A 12,337-nucleotide genomic window follows, 5' to 3' on the forward strand; every position below is an offset into this window, starting at 1 on the left:
CTAATGTAAGATTATAATAACGTAATATTATGACATAAAGTAACATCACGATGAACCAAACGCTTCCTTTAGTGCAAAAAGTATTAAAATCATGGATTGGCGCCTAATAACAAAGAGGAATTTAAGAGTAGCAAAATGATTTCAGTCTTATAATTGAGAAAGTGCTACTTAATCTAATATATATATACCTGTTATTATATACTCAAAACATGGATTGGCGCCTAATGTAACCAACATATTTTCTAACTGACAAATACACAGCTGACACATGTCTAATCACTTAACACTGTTAACAGTAACTTATCAAACATGATAACGTGGATAGGAAAAAATGGTGAAAGAAAATTGTTCTTTTAAAGGCGTTTGGTTCATTGTGATGTGCCCTTAATATGATTCACATTGTGATTATGTGACATTAAAGTTTTTTGGTTTATTTTATTTTTTCTAACATTATCATAATTTAAAATTACTAAATATATCACATCATCTTAATCTTATCACTTTTCTAAACAATATAATATTATATTCTTGTATTAAGATTATAATAACGTAATATTATGACATAAAGTAACATCACGACGAATCAAACGCTTCTTTTAGTGCAAAAAGTATTAAAATCAACACAATGAAATTCTCAATATATTCTTTTGGGCCCACCTTACAAAAAAATACATATTCTTTGCAACATCAATAATAATAATAATAATAATAATAATAATAATAATTATTATTATTATCCCACAATTTATGATTAAAATTTATACTACTGCTTATTAAAAAAATACATATTCTTTGCAACATCAATAATAGTAATAATAATAATAATAATAATAATTATTATTATTATCCCACAATTTATGATTAAAATTTATACTACTGCTTATTAAAAAAATACATTAAGCCACACTCCATAAAATCTCAAAATCTGCAAAAAGTCAACATGTTACAAAAAGTGAAATATTTTATGCCTAAATCAGTTTGGACTAAAATTCCTCTAACTCACAGTGTGGTAATTGATAAAACTATTCACATTACATTTTTAACAAGTCTTACAACTTGTTTAAATAATACAAGTATTTGTTTTATCAATTGCTACGTAATGGAACTAAAAGTAAATCTACCAATCTCATTATAATGATCCATATCCAAATGAGAGATTTAGATAAATGAGTTGTGATAAGGCACTAAGCTTAGCTTAAAACAAATATGACAACTGTAGGGTCAGTTTTTGCGGCCCAAGCCCAAGGAGGTATGGATTTGGAACCCTCTGAGCCCAAAACAATAAATTTTGTAGAGAGTGGGCGAAAGGGCTAGGCAAATAATGAAAATGACAGTATTAAACAGCAACACCAATGAGAGAAGTTGAATTAATGTGCTCTCGGACTAATATGAGTACTCTGTCCGAAGAGAAGTTGTTCATTGATAATCAAGGGTTACAATTGCTGGAGCTACAACCATCTAAGGTACCCTTTCTCTCTCCTGTTTTTCGATCCCCTTCCATCAGAGGTACCCTTCCCTTATATAGCATTACCTTCTTACATCTCCTCCGTCCACTTGTTCATCATCCAGGCATCCACTCGAGTACATGTCCCATCTCCCACCTTTAGCCTTATGTGAGTGGCGGTAGCTGAGAAAGCACCGTTCAGGTGTCCTGTCCACATAAATGCGGCCAGAAAGGTAGGTACAGGGCATTAAATGTGGTGGTTGAAGTACGCCTCCTTGATATTCCCCTGTTGCTGTTATCTTCATGTGTGTCCGAGGTTCCTCTCCCTCCTTACACTTGTCAAATAGATCACTTGAACCTCCCATACTCGCGTTTGATCAAACCTCTTCGGATCCGAGGACTCATGACTGCTCGGACGTATGAGCATCTCCTCGGATGGTATACGTGTTCGTCTCCAGGCATCCCCCATTGGCGTGGGCTTCCGACTGAAGGCTTCATCTCCTCGGATGAAGAATGTTCCTCTTTTAGGGCCTTGGGCCGAATAAGCTGGGCTGGGTTTTTCTCCCCCCACATTAGCCCCTCAAAATTGTAGTTTTTCGTACGCATCCGAAGAGAAAAAGTAGGATTTTGACTTCCCCTGGGGCAAAAGCTTGTAAACAGGCAAACTTGAATTGACACGTGTATAAGTATAGGCACTGCTGCTTCATTAATGTCGCTGCGGCTTCCTTATTCCCCAGGCGCCTCATTAATTGCACCAGGTGACGCTTCGCCCTTCCTATCCAACGGTGATTAAATGATCCAACGGCTGAGGTTGTTCTTCGAAATTTGGGCGGGAGTGCCCCTGACCCCTCGTTTGACCCCGTATAAAGCTTCAGAGGACATTATTTCTTCTTCACTTCGCGAATCTTCAGACGCTCCAGAGAGAACAGACGCACCGCTCCGTCCAAAACTCCCAATCGCTGCTTTCAGGCTTCCTGAGAGCCATCAAAAACCTTCCCACAAGCCTGAAATCCTCTCTCCGATTTAATCCCGGTGAGTCATCGTTCACCAAATCTTTTAATTTTCTCTTCGGCCATCAGTGTCAACTGAGCATCATGGGAAAACTCGAATACATGGTGGATACCCCTGAGCGTTTAGAAGCATTTAGGTCCACGTACCACATTCCCCCCAACGTGGGTGTGAGGTACTGCCCCCCAGAAAAAATTCTAACGGACCGGGAGACGGGAGAAGTAGTTATTCCTCTTATCGCCTTCAAAGAAGGGGGGATGACCATCCCCATGGGTCCCATTACTACTAGCTATCTCCGAAACCATAGGATCACTCCCTGGCAGTGCGCGCCCAACATGTTTAGGATTCTAGGGGCCATTGAACACCTTAACCTCCACCTAGGATTGGGCCTCACCTGGCTCGATGTAGTGCATCTGTACGAATGCCACAGCCAGCAAGACGCGGGGTACTACTTAAAATCCCGGTCGGACGTGGTCAGGCTCATTTCTTGCCTCCCCAAATCCAACAAAGGGATGAAAGACGACTATGTGATCGTCTCGGGTGCATGGCATGACGGCCATCACTGCCCGACTAAGCGTGGAAAGCCAGGTGGGCCATGTTAGATTTAGGCACACTAACCATAGGCTTAGAGTCCTTGTATTTTAATCGTTTTCGGTTTCTTTTGTGATACTGTTTTTGAGTCCCTAACATAGCTCTGCTGTGCCTTGAAACAGATAAAAACCACGTATCTCCTCGGCTAAGCCTTACGAACGTCGCCGCCCTCAACTTCCTGTTGAGATCTGAGATTTTCGTGAGCGAAGACGGACAGCTCCGATCAGCACCCCTGATTCTGGGCTACACAGGATATCCAAAGGGTTACCAACCGGTCGGCAACGCAATTGTTCAGGGGGACCATCGCCTTGCTCGTATTGACGTTGGTTGGAAGGGTTTTTTGGCTCCGTATGATCTAGAACCCGTACCACACCCACGACCCCAAGCTATACCTCCTCTCGTCCAACCACTCCAGCAAGTCCCTCTCGTACAGGCGGCTGAAGGCGAAGGGGTTGGCTCTTCCACCTCCTCGCTAGAGGAGCAGATTGATAGATTCAAGTTTGAGGGCGAGGATTCAGGAGACGTTCGAGTGATAGAGGTTTCGGACGCCGAGGAGGGTTCCGACAAGCACTCCGGCGTTCAACTTAATTTGTTAGCTACCGTTTCTGAAAGCTCCTCGGACGACAACATGGACTTGAGGAGTTTGATGAAAGGTAGGGGGAAAAGCCCGAGCAGAAAGGGGCTGGAACATCAAAAGTAACGGTGACACTGCCTCCAGCGCCTGCGCAGGTTCCCGACCCAAGTCTGAAGCCCAATCCAGACTTGAAGAAGAAGAGACAACACTCTGAGGTCGGAGAAAAACAAGTGCCGCTAGACAAAGGGGCTAAGCAGCAGAAGGTGGACAACCGAGCACACAGGGCCCAGTCTGTCGAAAGTCGAGAAGAGGTTTTCGTGGCAGACGTCCGCCGAGGGGGAGGACCGCGAATCTGGTCCCCCAGATTGGAGCTGGATGGCGCTCCAATCCTGTGGGACACTTCCCTCAGGAATTATGATGGAGGGAGGGCAGGCTATGTCGCCGAGGCCTTGCAGCAACCACTCCTCCTCCCCCACGACATGGAGTCCTACAGGCGCTTCAACCCGCAGGAGCTCTTCATGTCCTTAAGAGGGACCTAGCCATGGTGAGTGCGCCACTTATGAGTTGAAGTTTTATACCTAATTGGTTTTGTTTCTCTTTTAACATTGAAAGTGTTGTCGTGTAGGTTACTCAGCAAGTCTACGTGGCTGAGGGTTTGAGCAAGGACTCCTGGGTCAAGGCCCAAGCAGCAAACCAGTCCTGGCTTGAGGCGGAGGCATCCCTTGGGAGGCTGAAAGAGGAGCATTCTAAGGTGTCTGAGGAGCTCAAAGAGGTGATCTCCCAGAATAAGAGCCTTGACGCCGGGCTTAAAAACGCTGAAAAACAAGCCGAGGAGCAGCGAAAACAGCTGAATGCCACAGAGGTCAATTTAGCCACCGAACGAGAGCTGGTAAAAGGCCTCAGGGCTGAGCTGCAGAAAGCTAGAGAGAACGCCAAAGCAGCCGAGCAAAAGGTTCAATTGGCCAAGGAATCAATTGAAGCCGAGAAGAAGGCGGCGTACCAGCTGGGGGCAGATGAGACAGCACAGCAGCTCACTGAGCAGTTTGCTTCAGTTTGTCGCGAGTACTGCGACAAAACCTGGGAGAAAGCCTTAGACGCAGCTGGAGTGCCCTCGGACTCCCTCCTGAGGTTACCTGGGAGCGTCTACTACGAAAATGATATCCGAGAGATCCCAGTGGACGAGTCCTCTGCTCCCCCGCCTCATGATGCTTCTCGGCCAAGCCAGACCAGCCAGGCTCCTCCGTCCACCCTTGGGGCAGGTAAGGAAACTGGTCAGCCAGGCGCCAAAGATCAGCCTGCTGATACAGCCAAAGGAAAAGACCAAGGGTCCGGCGGAGAGAAAAAGACCTCCTAAAGCCTCTGCTCAGACAGGCCAAGCTGCTGACCCCGTGCTTCCTCCCGCAAAGAGTAGACACATAGGTTTTCCTTTTGCATTTGTATTTTTGTTTTCTGTTTAAGATATTGTACTTTTTCCTTTCTTAAATGGAATGACCCCTATTTATCCTTGATGTCTTTTGTACATGCTTTATTATTTACTGTTGGCGTTCATACAATCATACATTCCAATTGTGACACAACAATAATGTAAGTAATCTGACTAATGCATCGTACTGGCGGTGTGAGTAATAAGAACTAATGCTGAAAAAGGATAGGCCGAATAAGAGCTGTTGATGAGCAGTGTTTAGAATAAAAGCATACGCGAGTTTCGCACTCCCTTCCAAACAAGACGTAGGTTATTACCCTAGGTTTCTAATTAAACATAGCGAAGGAAAACATTCATAAATTAGAATCAGCTTAAACGCAATTAGGGATCTTAGAGTGCTGACCAATCCTAATCACCTGGTCCGAGGACTACAGGCGTGGCGGGATTTAAGTTTAAACACTAGAAAAGTCACTGAGTGCTAACTAACCCAGATCATCTGGTCGAGGACTACAGGCATGATTGGATTTAAGTTTAAACACTATAGAAAATACCTGAGTGCTAACTAACCCAAATCATCTGGTCCGAGGACTACAGGCATGATTGGATTTAAGTTTAAACACAGAAAATACCTGAGTGCTAACTAACCCAAATCATCTGGTCCGAGGACTACAGGCATGATTGGATTTAAGTTTAAACACTGTAGAGAAGTGACTGAGTGCTAACTAACCCAAATCATCTGGTCCGAGGACTACAGGCATGATTGGATTTAAGTTTAAACACTGTAGAGAAGTGACTGAGTGCTAACTAACCCAAATCATCTGGTCCGAGGACTACAGGCATGATTGGATTTAAGTTTAAACACTATAGAAAAGTAACGAGTGCTAACTAACCCAAATCATCTGGTCCGAGGACTACAGGCATGATTGGATTTAAGTTTAAACACTGTAGAGAAGTGACTGAGTGCTAATAACCCAAATCATCTGGTCCGAGGACTACAGGCATGATTGGATTTAAGTTTAAACACTATAGAAAAGTAGACTGAGTGCTAACTAACCCAAATCATCTGGTCCGAGGACTACAGGCATGATTGGATTTAAGTTTAAACACTATAGAAAAGTGACGGGTGCTAACTAACCCAAATCATCTGGTCCGAGGACTACAGGCATGATTGGATTTAAGTTTAAACACTGTAGAGAAGTGACTGAGTGCTAACTAACCCAAATCATCTGGTCCGAGGACTACAGGCATGATTGGATTTAAGTTTAAACACTATAGAAAAGTAACGGAGTGCTAACTAACCCAAATCATCTGGTCCGAGGACTACGGCATGATTGGATTTAAGTTTAAACACTGTAGAGAAGTGACTGAGTGCTAACTAACCCAAATCATCTGGTCCGAGGACTACAGGCATGATTGGATTTAAGTTTAAACACTGTAGAAAGTGAGGGTGCTAACTAACTTGGTCCAGGTAAGGCATGATTATTTATAAACCTAAGATACTATGCTACAACCCAAATCATCTGGTCCGAGGACTACAGCATGGTAATTAACATGAAGAGTGAGAGTGCTACTACAATCTGTCGAGACTACTCATATGATTTAAGTAAACACTATAGAAAAGTATTACGGAGTGCTAACTACCCAATCATCCGGTCCGAGGACTACAGGCATGATTGGATTTAAGTTTAAATAAGAAGGACTAGGCTCTAACCCAACGGCCAGACTACGATGATATTAGTAACTATAGAAAGTAGGGTGCTAATAACATCATGGTCGAGCTCAGGCAGAATTGATTGTTTACATTAGAAGTCTGAGTGCTACAAACGGCAGGACTACAGGCATGATTGGATTTAAGTTTAAACACTATAGAAAAGTAACTGGAGTGCTAACTAACCCAAATCATCTCGGTCCGAGGACTACGGCATGATTGGATTTAAGTTTAAACACTGTAGAGAAGTGACTGAGTGCTAACTAACCCCAAATCATCTGGTCCGAGGACTACAGGCATGATTGGATTTAAGTTTAAACACTATAGAAAAGTAACGGAGTGCTAACTAACCCAAATCATCCGGTCCGAGGACTACAGGCATGATTGGATTTAAGTTTAAACACTGTAGAGAAGTGACTACTGAGTGCTAACTAACCCAAATCATCTGGTCGAGGACTACAGGCATGATTGGATTTAAGTTTAAACACTATAGAAAAGTAACGGAGTGCTAACTAACCCAAATCATCTGGTCGAGGACTACAGGCATGATTGGATTTAAGTTTAAACACTGTAGAAAGTGACTGAGTGCTAACTAACCCAAATCATCTGGTCCGGAGGACTACAGGCATGATTGGATTTAAGTTTAAACACTGTAGAAAAAGTGACTGAGTGCTAACTAACCCAATCATCTCCGGTCCGGGACTACAGGCATGATTGGATTTAAGTTTAAACACTATAGAAAAGTAACGGAGTGCTAACTAACCCAAATCATCTGGTCCGAGGACTACAGGCATGATTGGATTTAAGTTTAAACACTGTAGAAAATACCTTACGCAGAGTTGACCGTCGGTTGAAGAAAATTTTTATTCAATAAAAGTACCTCTTGAGGTTATTTACATTCCACGGGCGCGGTATTACATGACATCTAGATCTTCTAAGAAATATGCCCCAATGCCTGCTCCTGGGTGATACGATATGGTCCTTCCCATTGGGTCCAAGTTTTCCCCAGCCGGGTTCTTTGCGGTGCCTACAACTTTCTTAAGCACCAGATCGCCAGGCTTAGTGGCCTTAGCCTTACGTTAGATCATAGCCTTGCCTGAGTTTTTGCCTGGTAATGTGCCAGCCGAACCATTGCATTCTCCTTCTTTCCTCAATCAGGTCTAAGCCCATCTGTAGTTGCTCATCGTTATCGGCCGGGCTGAATGAACTTGTTTTCATCGTTGGGAAACCAGTCTCCAAAGGAATGACAGGCTTCAGCCCATAGGTCATTGAGAAGGGGGTCTCCCCAGTAGACCTACGAGGCGTAGTCCTGTAAGCCCAGAGTACGTGCGGGAGTTCGTCCACCCATTTGCCCTTCGCGTCATCTAATCTCTTCTTTAAGCCATTCAGTATGACCTTGTTGACGGCTTCTGCCTGTCCATTACCCTGGGGATAGGCTGGAGTGGAATATCTGTTCGTGATTCCCAGCTCACTGCAGTAGTTCCTGAATGCCCTGCTATCAAACTGCAAGCCGTTGTCCGAGATGAGAGTGTGAGGAACTCCGAACCGGGTGACAATATTCTTCCACACGAACTTTTGCACATCAACGTCTCTGATATTGGCTAAGGGCTCAGCTTCGACCCACTTGGTGAAGTAATCTGTTCCGACCAGAAGGTACTTCTTGTTTCCTACAGCTTTGGGGAAGGGTCCCACGATATCCAAGCCCCATTGGGCAAAAGGCCATGGGCTAGATAGCGGATTAAGGTTTCCCCCTGGCTGATGAATGTTGGGGGCGAAGCGCTGACATTGATCGCACCTTTTAACGTATTCATGTGCCTCCTTTTGCATGTTGGGCCACCAATAGCCTTGGGTGAGGGCTCGGTGAGCCAAGGACCTGCCTCCAGTGTGGCTCCCACAGATTCCTTCGTGCAGCTCTTCTAGCAATGTCTCAGTTTCTTCGGGATGCATGCATAACAAGTATGGCCCCGAGTAGGAGCGTCTGTACAGTTTCTGGTCCTCGGACAACCAGAACTTAGTCGCCTTCCTTCGAATTTTATCAGCTTCTCCCCTGTCTTCAGGCAATTCATCTTCTTTGAGAAATCTGACTAGAGGGTCCATCCAGCACGGCCCAGCTCTGACCTGGTGAACCTGGACTGCCCCTGACACCGCCTCTGTAGGCCTACGCAAGTCTTCGACGAGGATGATCCTCGGCAGGTTTTGTGCCGAAGAGGTGGCTAGCGTGGCCAGGGAGTCAGCATGTGAGTTGCCACTCCGGGGGATGTGCCGCAAACTGAAAAAATCAAACCCTGACTGCAGCTGTTTAACGCGACCCAGGTACCCCTGCATTCTTTCGTCCTTTGCCTCAAACTCGCCTTGTACTTGACCNTCTGCACACCAGAATCCGATCGTATCAACACCAGGCTCACTGCGTAGGGAGCTACCGCGATGTAGGCGAACAGTACCTCCCCAGGCTCAGGACTGGACATGATAGGTGGCCGAGCCAGATAGTCCTTGAGTTGCTGGAACGCGGAAGCACATTCCTCAGTCCATTCGAATCCCTTCCACTTGTTGAGTAGGGAGAAAAAGGGGCGACACCTGTCTGCTGATCTAGAGATAAACCGATTGAGGGCAGCGGTCATCCCGGTTAGCTTTTGAACCTCCTTGGGATTCCGAGGAGCATGTAGTTCGATGATGGCCTTTATCTGGTCGGGGTTGACTTCGATTCCTCTGTGCGTGACCATGTATCCCAAAAATTTTCCGACCCACCCCAAACGAGCACTTAGAAGCGTTCAATCGTAGCTTGTACTTTCGTAGGATTTCAAAGGTACTTTCAAGGTCCTTCACATGCTCGGCTATAACTTTGCTCTTTACCACCATGTCATCTATGTAAACTTCAATATTCTTGCCCAGCTGTGGCTCGAACATCCTCGTCATCATTCTCTGGTAGGTAGCTCCAGCGTTCTTCAAGCCAAACGGCATTACTTTATAGTGGTAGTTGCCAATAGGAGTGACAAATGCGGTTTTCTTCTGGTCGTCTAGGGCAATGGTATCTGGTGGTAGCCTTGGAAGGCGTCTAGGAAGCTCATCCGAGGGTGGCCGACAGTGGCATCGACCAGCTGATCTATTTTTGGCATTGGAAACGGATCTTTGGGGCATGCCCTATTCAAATCCGTGAAGTCTACGCATACTCGCCACTTCCCGCTCTTCTTCTTCACCACCACAGTATTTGCCAGCCATTCGGGATAAAAAACTTCTTTGATAGCCCCGGCCACCTTTAGTTTCGCTATTTCGTCTCTTACTGCATCAGCATGCTCCTTGGATGGGCGCCGAATGGGCTGTTTCTTAGGGGTGATCAGTGGATTCACCTTCAAGTGGTGGCATATAAACTCCGGGTCTACCCCTGGGGCTTCGTAGGGACTCCAGGCAAATACATCGAGATTTCGCTTAAGGAACTCTATAGCTCTTCCTTCTCTTGGAGGGGCAGCTGGGATCCGACTTGAAAGAACCTATCAGGGTCACCTCCAATGACCACTTTTGTTAGATCCTCACATCGAGTGGCTTCATCTGGTTCTTCGAAGGGCAATCCCCGAGTCTGTAGTTGCTATGAATCCCCCCAGGTGTATCCGAGGACTCGGTGGGGGTCTTATGCTGAATGGCCGCTACCAAGCACTGACGAGCAACAGACTGGTCCCCTCGGATCTCGCGTATCTGCCCTCCTGACGGATATTTGACCTTTTGGTGCAAGGTAGAGGGGACAGCCCCCAGTGCGTGAATCCAAGGTCTGCCCATAAGTGCCGTGTAAGGCGAATATGCATCCACAACTATGAAATCCAACTCTACCATCTCGGCGCCAGACTGCACTGGTAGGCGTATTCGCTTTCGGAACGACAGGCCGGCCTTCAAAACTTACGAGGGGGAATCATACGGCGTCAGGTCCTGGGGCTTTAGGCCTAATCCCCTGTAGAGGTCTGGGTACATTACCTCCACAGCACTTCCCTGGTCCACCATCACCCTCTTCACGTCGTACCCTCCTATCCTGAGGGTGATAACTAGCGCGTCATCATGGGGTTGGGTGGTGCCAATCATGTCTTCGTCCGAGAATCCCATGACCAACGAGGCATCAGACTTAGCTCTCTTAGGTTCTCGGCCCGACTCCCCTACGGGTGGTCGTCCTATTGACATAACCTTCGATGGCCAGGATCCTGTTCTCCCTGGCGCGGCGAGGACGACGTTTATAGTCCCTAGCGGCGACTTTGGGAGGTCATCTCTGCGTGGCCCTGATCCCGTCTGCCCTCGGCCACTGGAGGGGTGCAGGAGGTGTTTCAATTTACCGTCTCGGACCAGTTGGTCCAGGTGATCCCACAGACTCCTACAATCCTCCGTGGTATGCCCATGGTCTTGATGGTATTGGCAGTAGAGATTATGGTTGCGTTTCTCGGGGTTCCCTATCATCTTGTTCGGCCACCTGAAGAAGGATTCGTTCTTGATCTTTTCCAAGACCTGGTGTACTGGCTCTTTGAACACGGCGTTGACCGATTGGGGATTCGTCGATCCCGATTGCCCGGCAAAGTCCCTTCGCGGTTTATTATAATTGTAGCGGTCCGACCGCGAATCCCTCCTCTGCTGAGAGATAACCTTGTCCTTTCCCTTACCCTGCTGCTGGTCTTCCTCAACCCTCTTATATTTCTCTATGCGGTCCATTAGCTGACGCACGTTTGCGACCGGCTTGCCAGATAGAGATGCCCTCAAACCGTGATCAGTAGGGAGACCGAGCTTGAATGTGCTAAGGGCCATTTCATCATTGTTACCTTCCACCTCATTGAACATCTCCCAGTACCTGTCTGAATATGCCTTCAAGGATTCACCTTCCTGCATGAACAAGGATAGCAGGGAAGAGACGGGCCGGGCCGCTCTTCGGCATGTGACAAAACGGGAGCAGAATGCCTGAGTGAGCTCTTTAAAGGAGTTGATGAAGCCTGCCTTCAAACCGTCAAACCACCTCATGGCCACAGGCCCTAGACTGGAAGGGAAGACCTTGCACATCAAGGCTTCGTCTCTGGCGTAGACAGCCATCTTTTGGTTAAAATGACTCACATGCTCCACGGGGTCAGTCTTACCATTATAGATGGTAAACGTTGGCTGGTTGAAACGCCGAGGGAGTCTGGCCTCCTCTATCCTACATGTGAAGGGCGACTTAGATATTTGGTTCAGAGCTCTGTTCATGGCATCGTTCTCCATGTTCTCGTGTGATGGACTTCTACGTTGTCTCTTGCGATGGGATTCCTCCTCATAAGTGTAGGACTCGCTGGCTGGTGTCTTGGACTTGTGCTGATAAGAGACATCTTGCTCATCATCAAGATCCTCCTCAGAGTATGAGGAAGCCCGTCTCCTCTTTGCATGGCGCAGTTCTCTCTTTAGTTTCTCTACCTCCAGTTGCAAGTCGCGGTTCTTCTTTGCATGGGACATGTGACTTCCGCTCTGTGATTGGCCCTGGCTAAGGCGCACTGTATGTACGCTACCTTCACGATTTTGTCTCCTCTCTAGGTTGGCGAAATGGTCTACGTGTTGGGATGCCCTGGATTCTGCTTGCTGTTCTCCTTGTGCTGCCAT

At 46.5% G+C, this 12,337-nt stretch overlaps 1 protein-coding gene across 1 annotated transcript; it reads right to left on the reverse strand.

Annotated features, from left to right (window-relative positions):
- Window positions 1-10,633: 10,633 nt before the first annotated feature.
- Window positions 10,634-12,337, reverse strand: LOC136069744 (uncharacterized). Its single transcript, XM_065778585.1, has one exon. The coding sequence runs from the start codon at window positions 12,335-12,337 to the stop codon at window positions 10,634-10,636; it is 1,704 nt and encodes a 567-aa protein (XP_065634657.1).

Source organism: Quercus suber, unplaced genomic scaffold, assembly GCF_002906115.3.
Source record: "Quercus suber isolate HL8 unplaced genomic scaffold, Cork oak 2.0 scaffold_186, whole genome shotgun sequence".
NCBI classification, from domain to species: domain Eukaryota; kingdom Viridiplantae; phylum Streptophyta; class Magnoliopsida; order Fagales; family Fagaceae; genus Quercus; species Quercus suber.

Coding starts and splice junctions, on each gene's coding strand:
- LOC136069744 (XM_065778585.1), bottom strand. CDS start 12,337: ATGGCAGCACAAGGAGAACAGCAAGCAGAATCCAGGGCATCCCAACAC.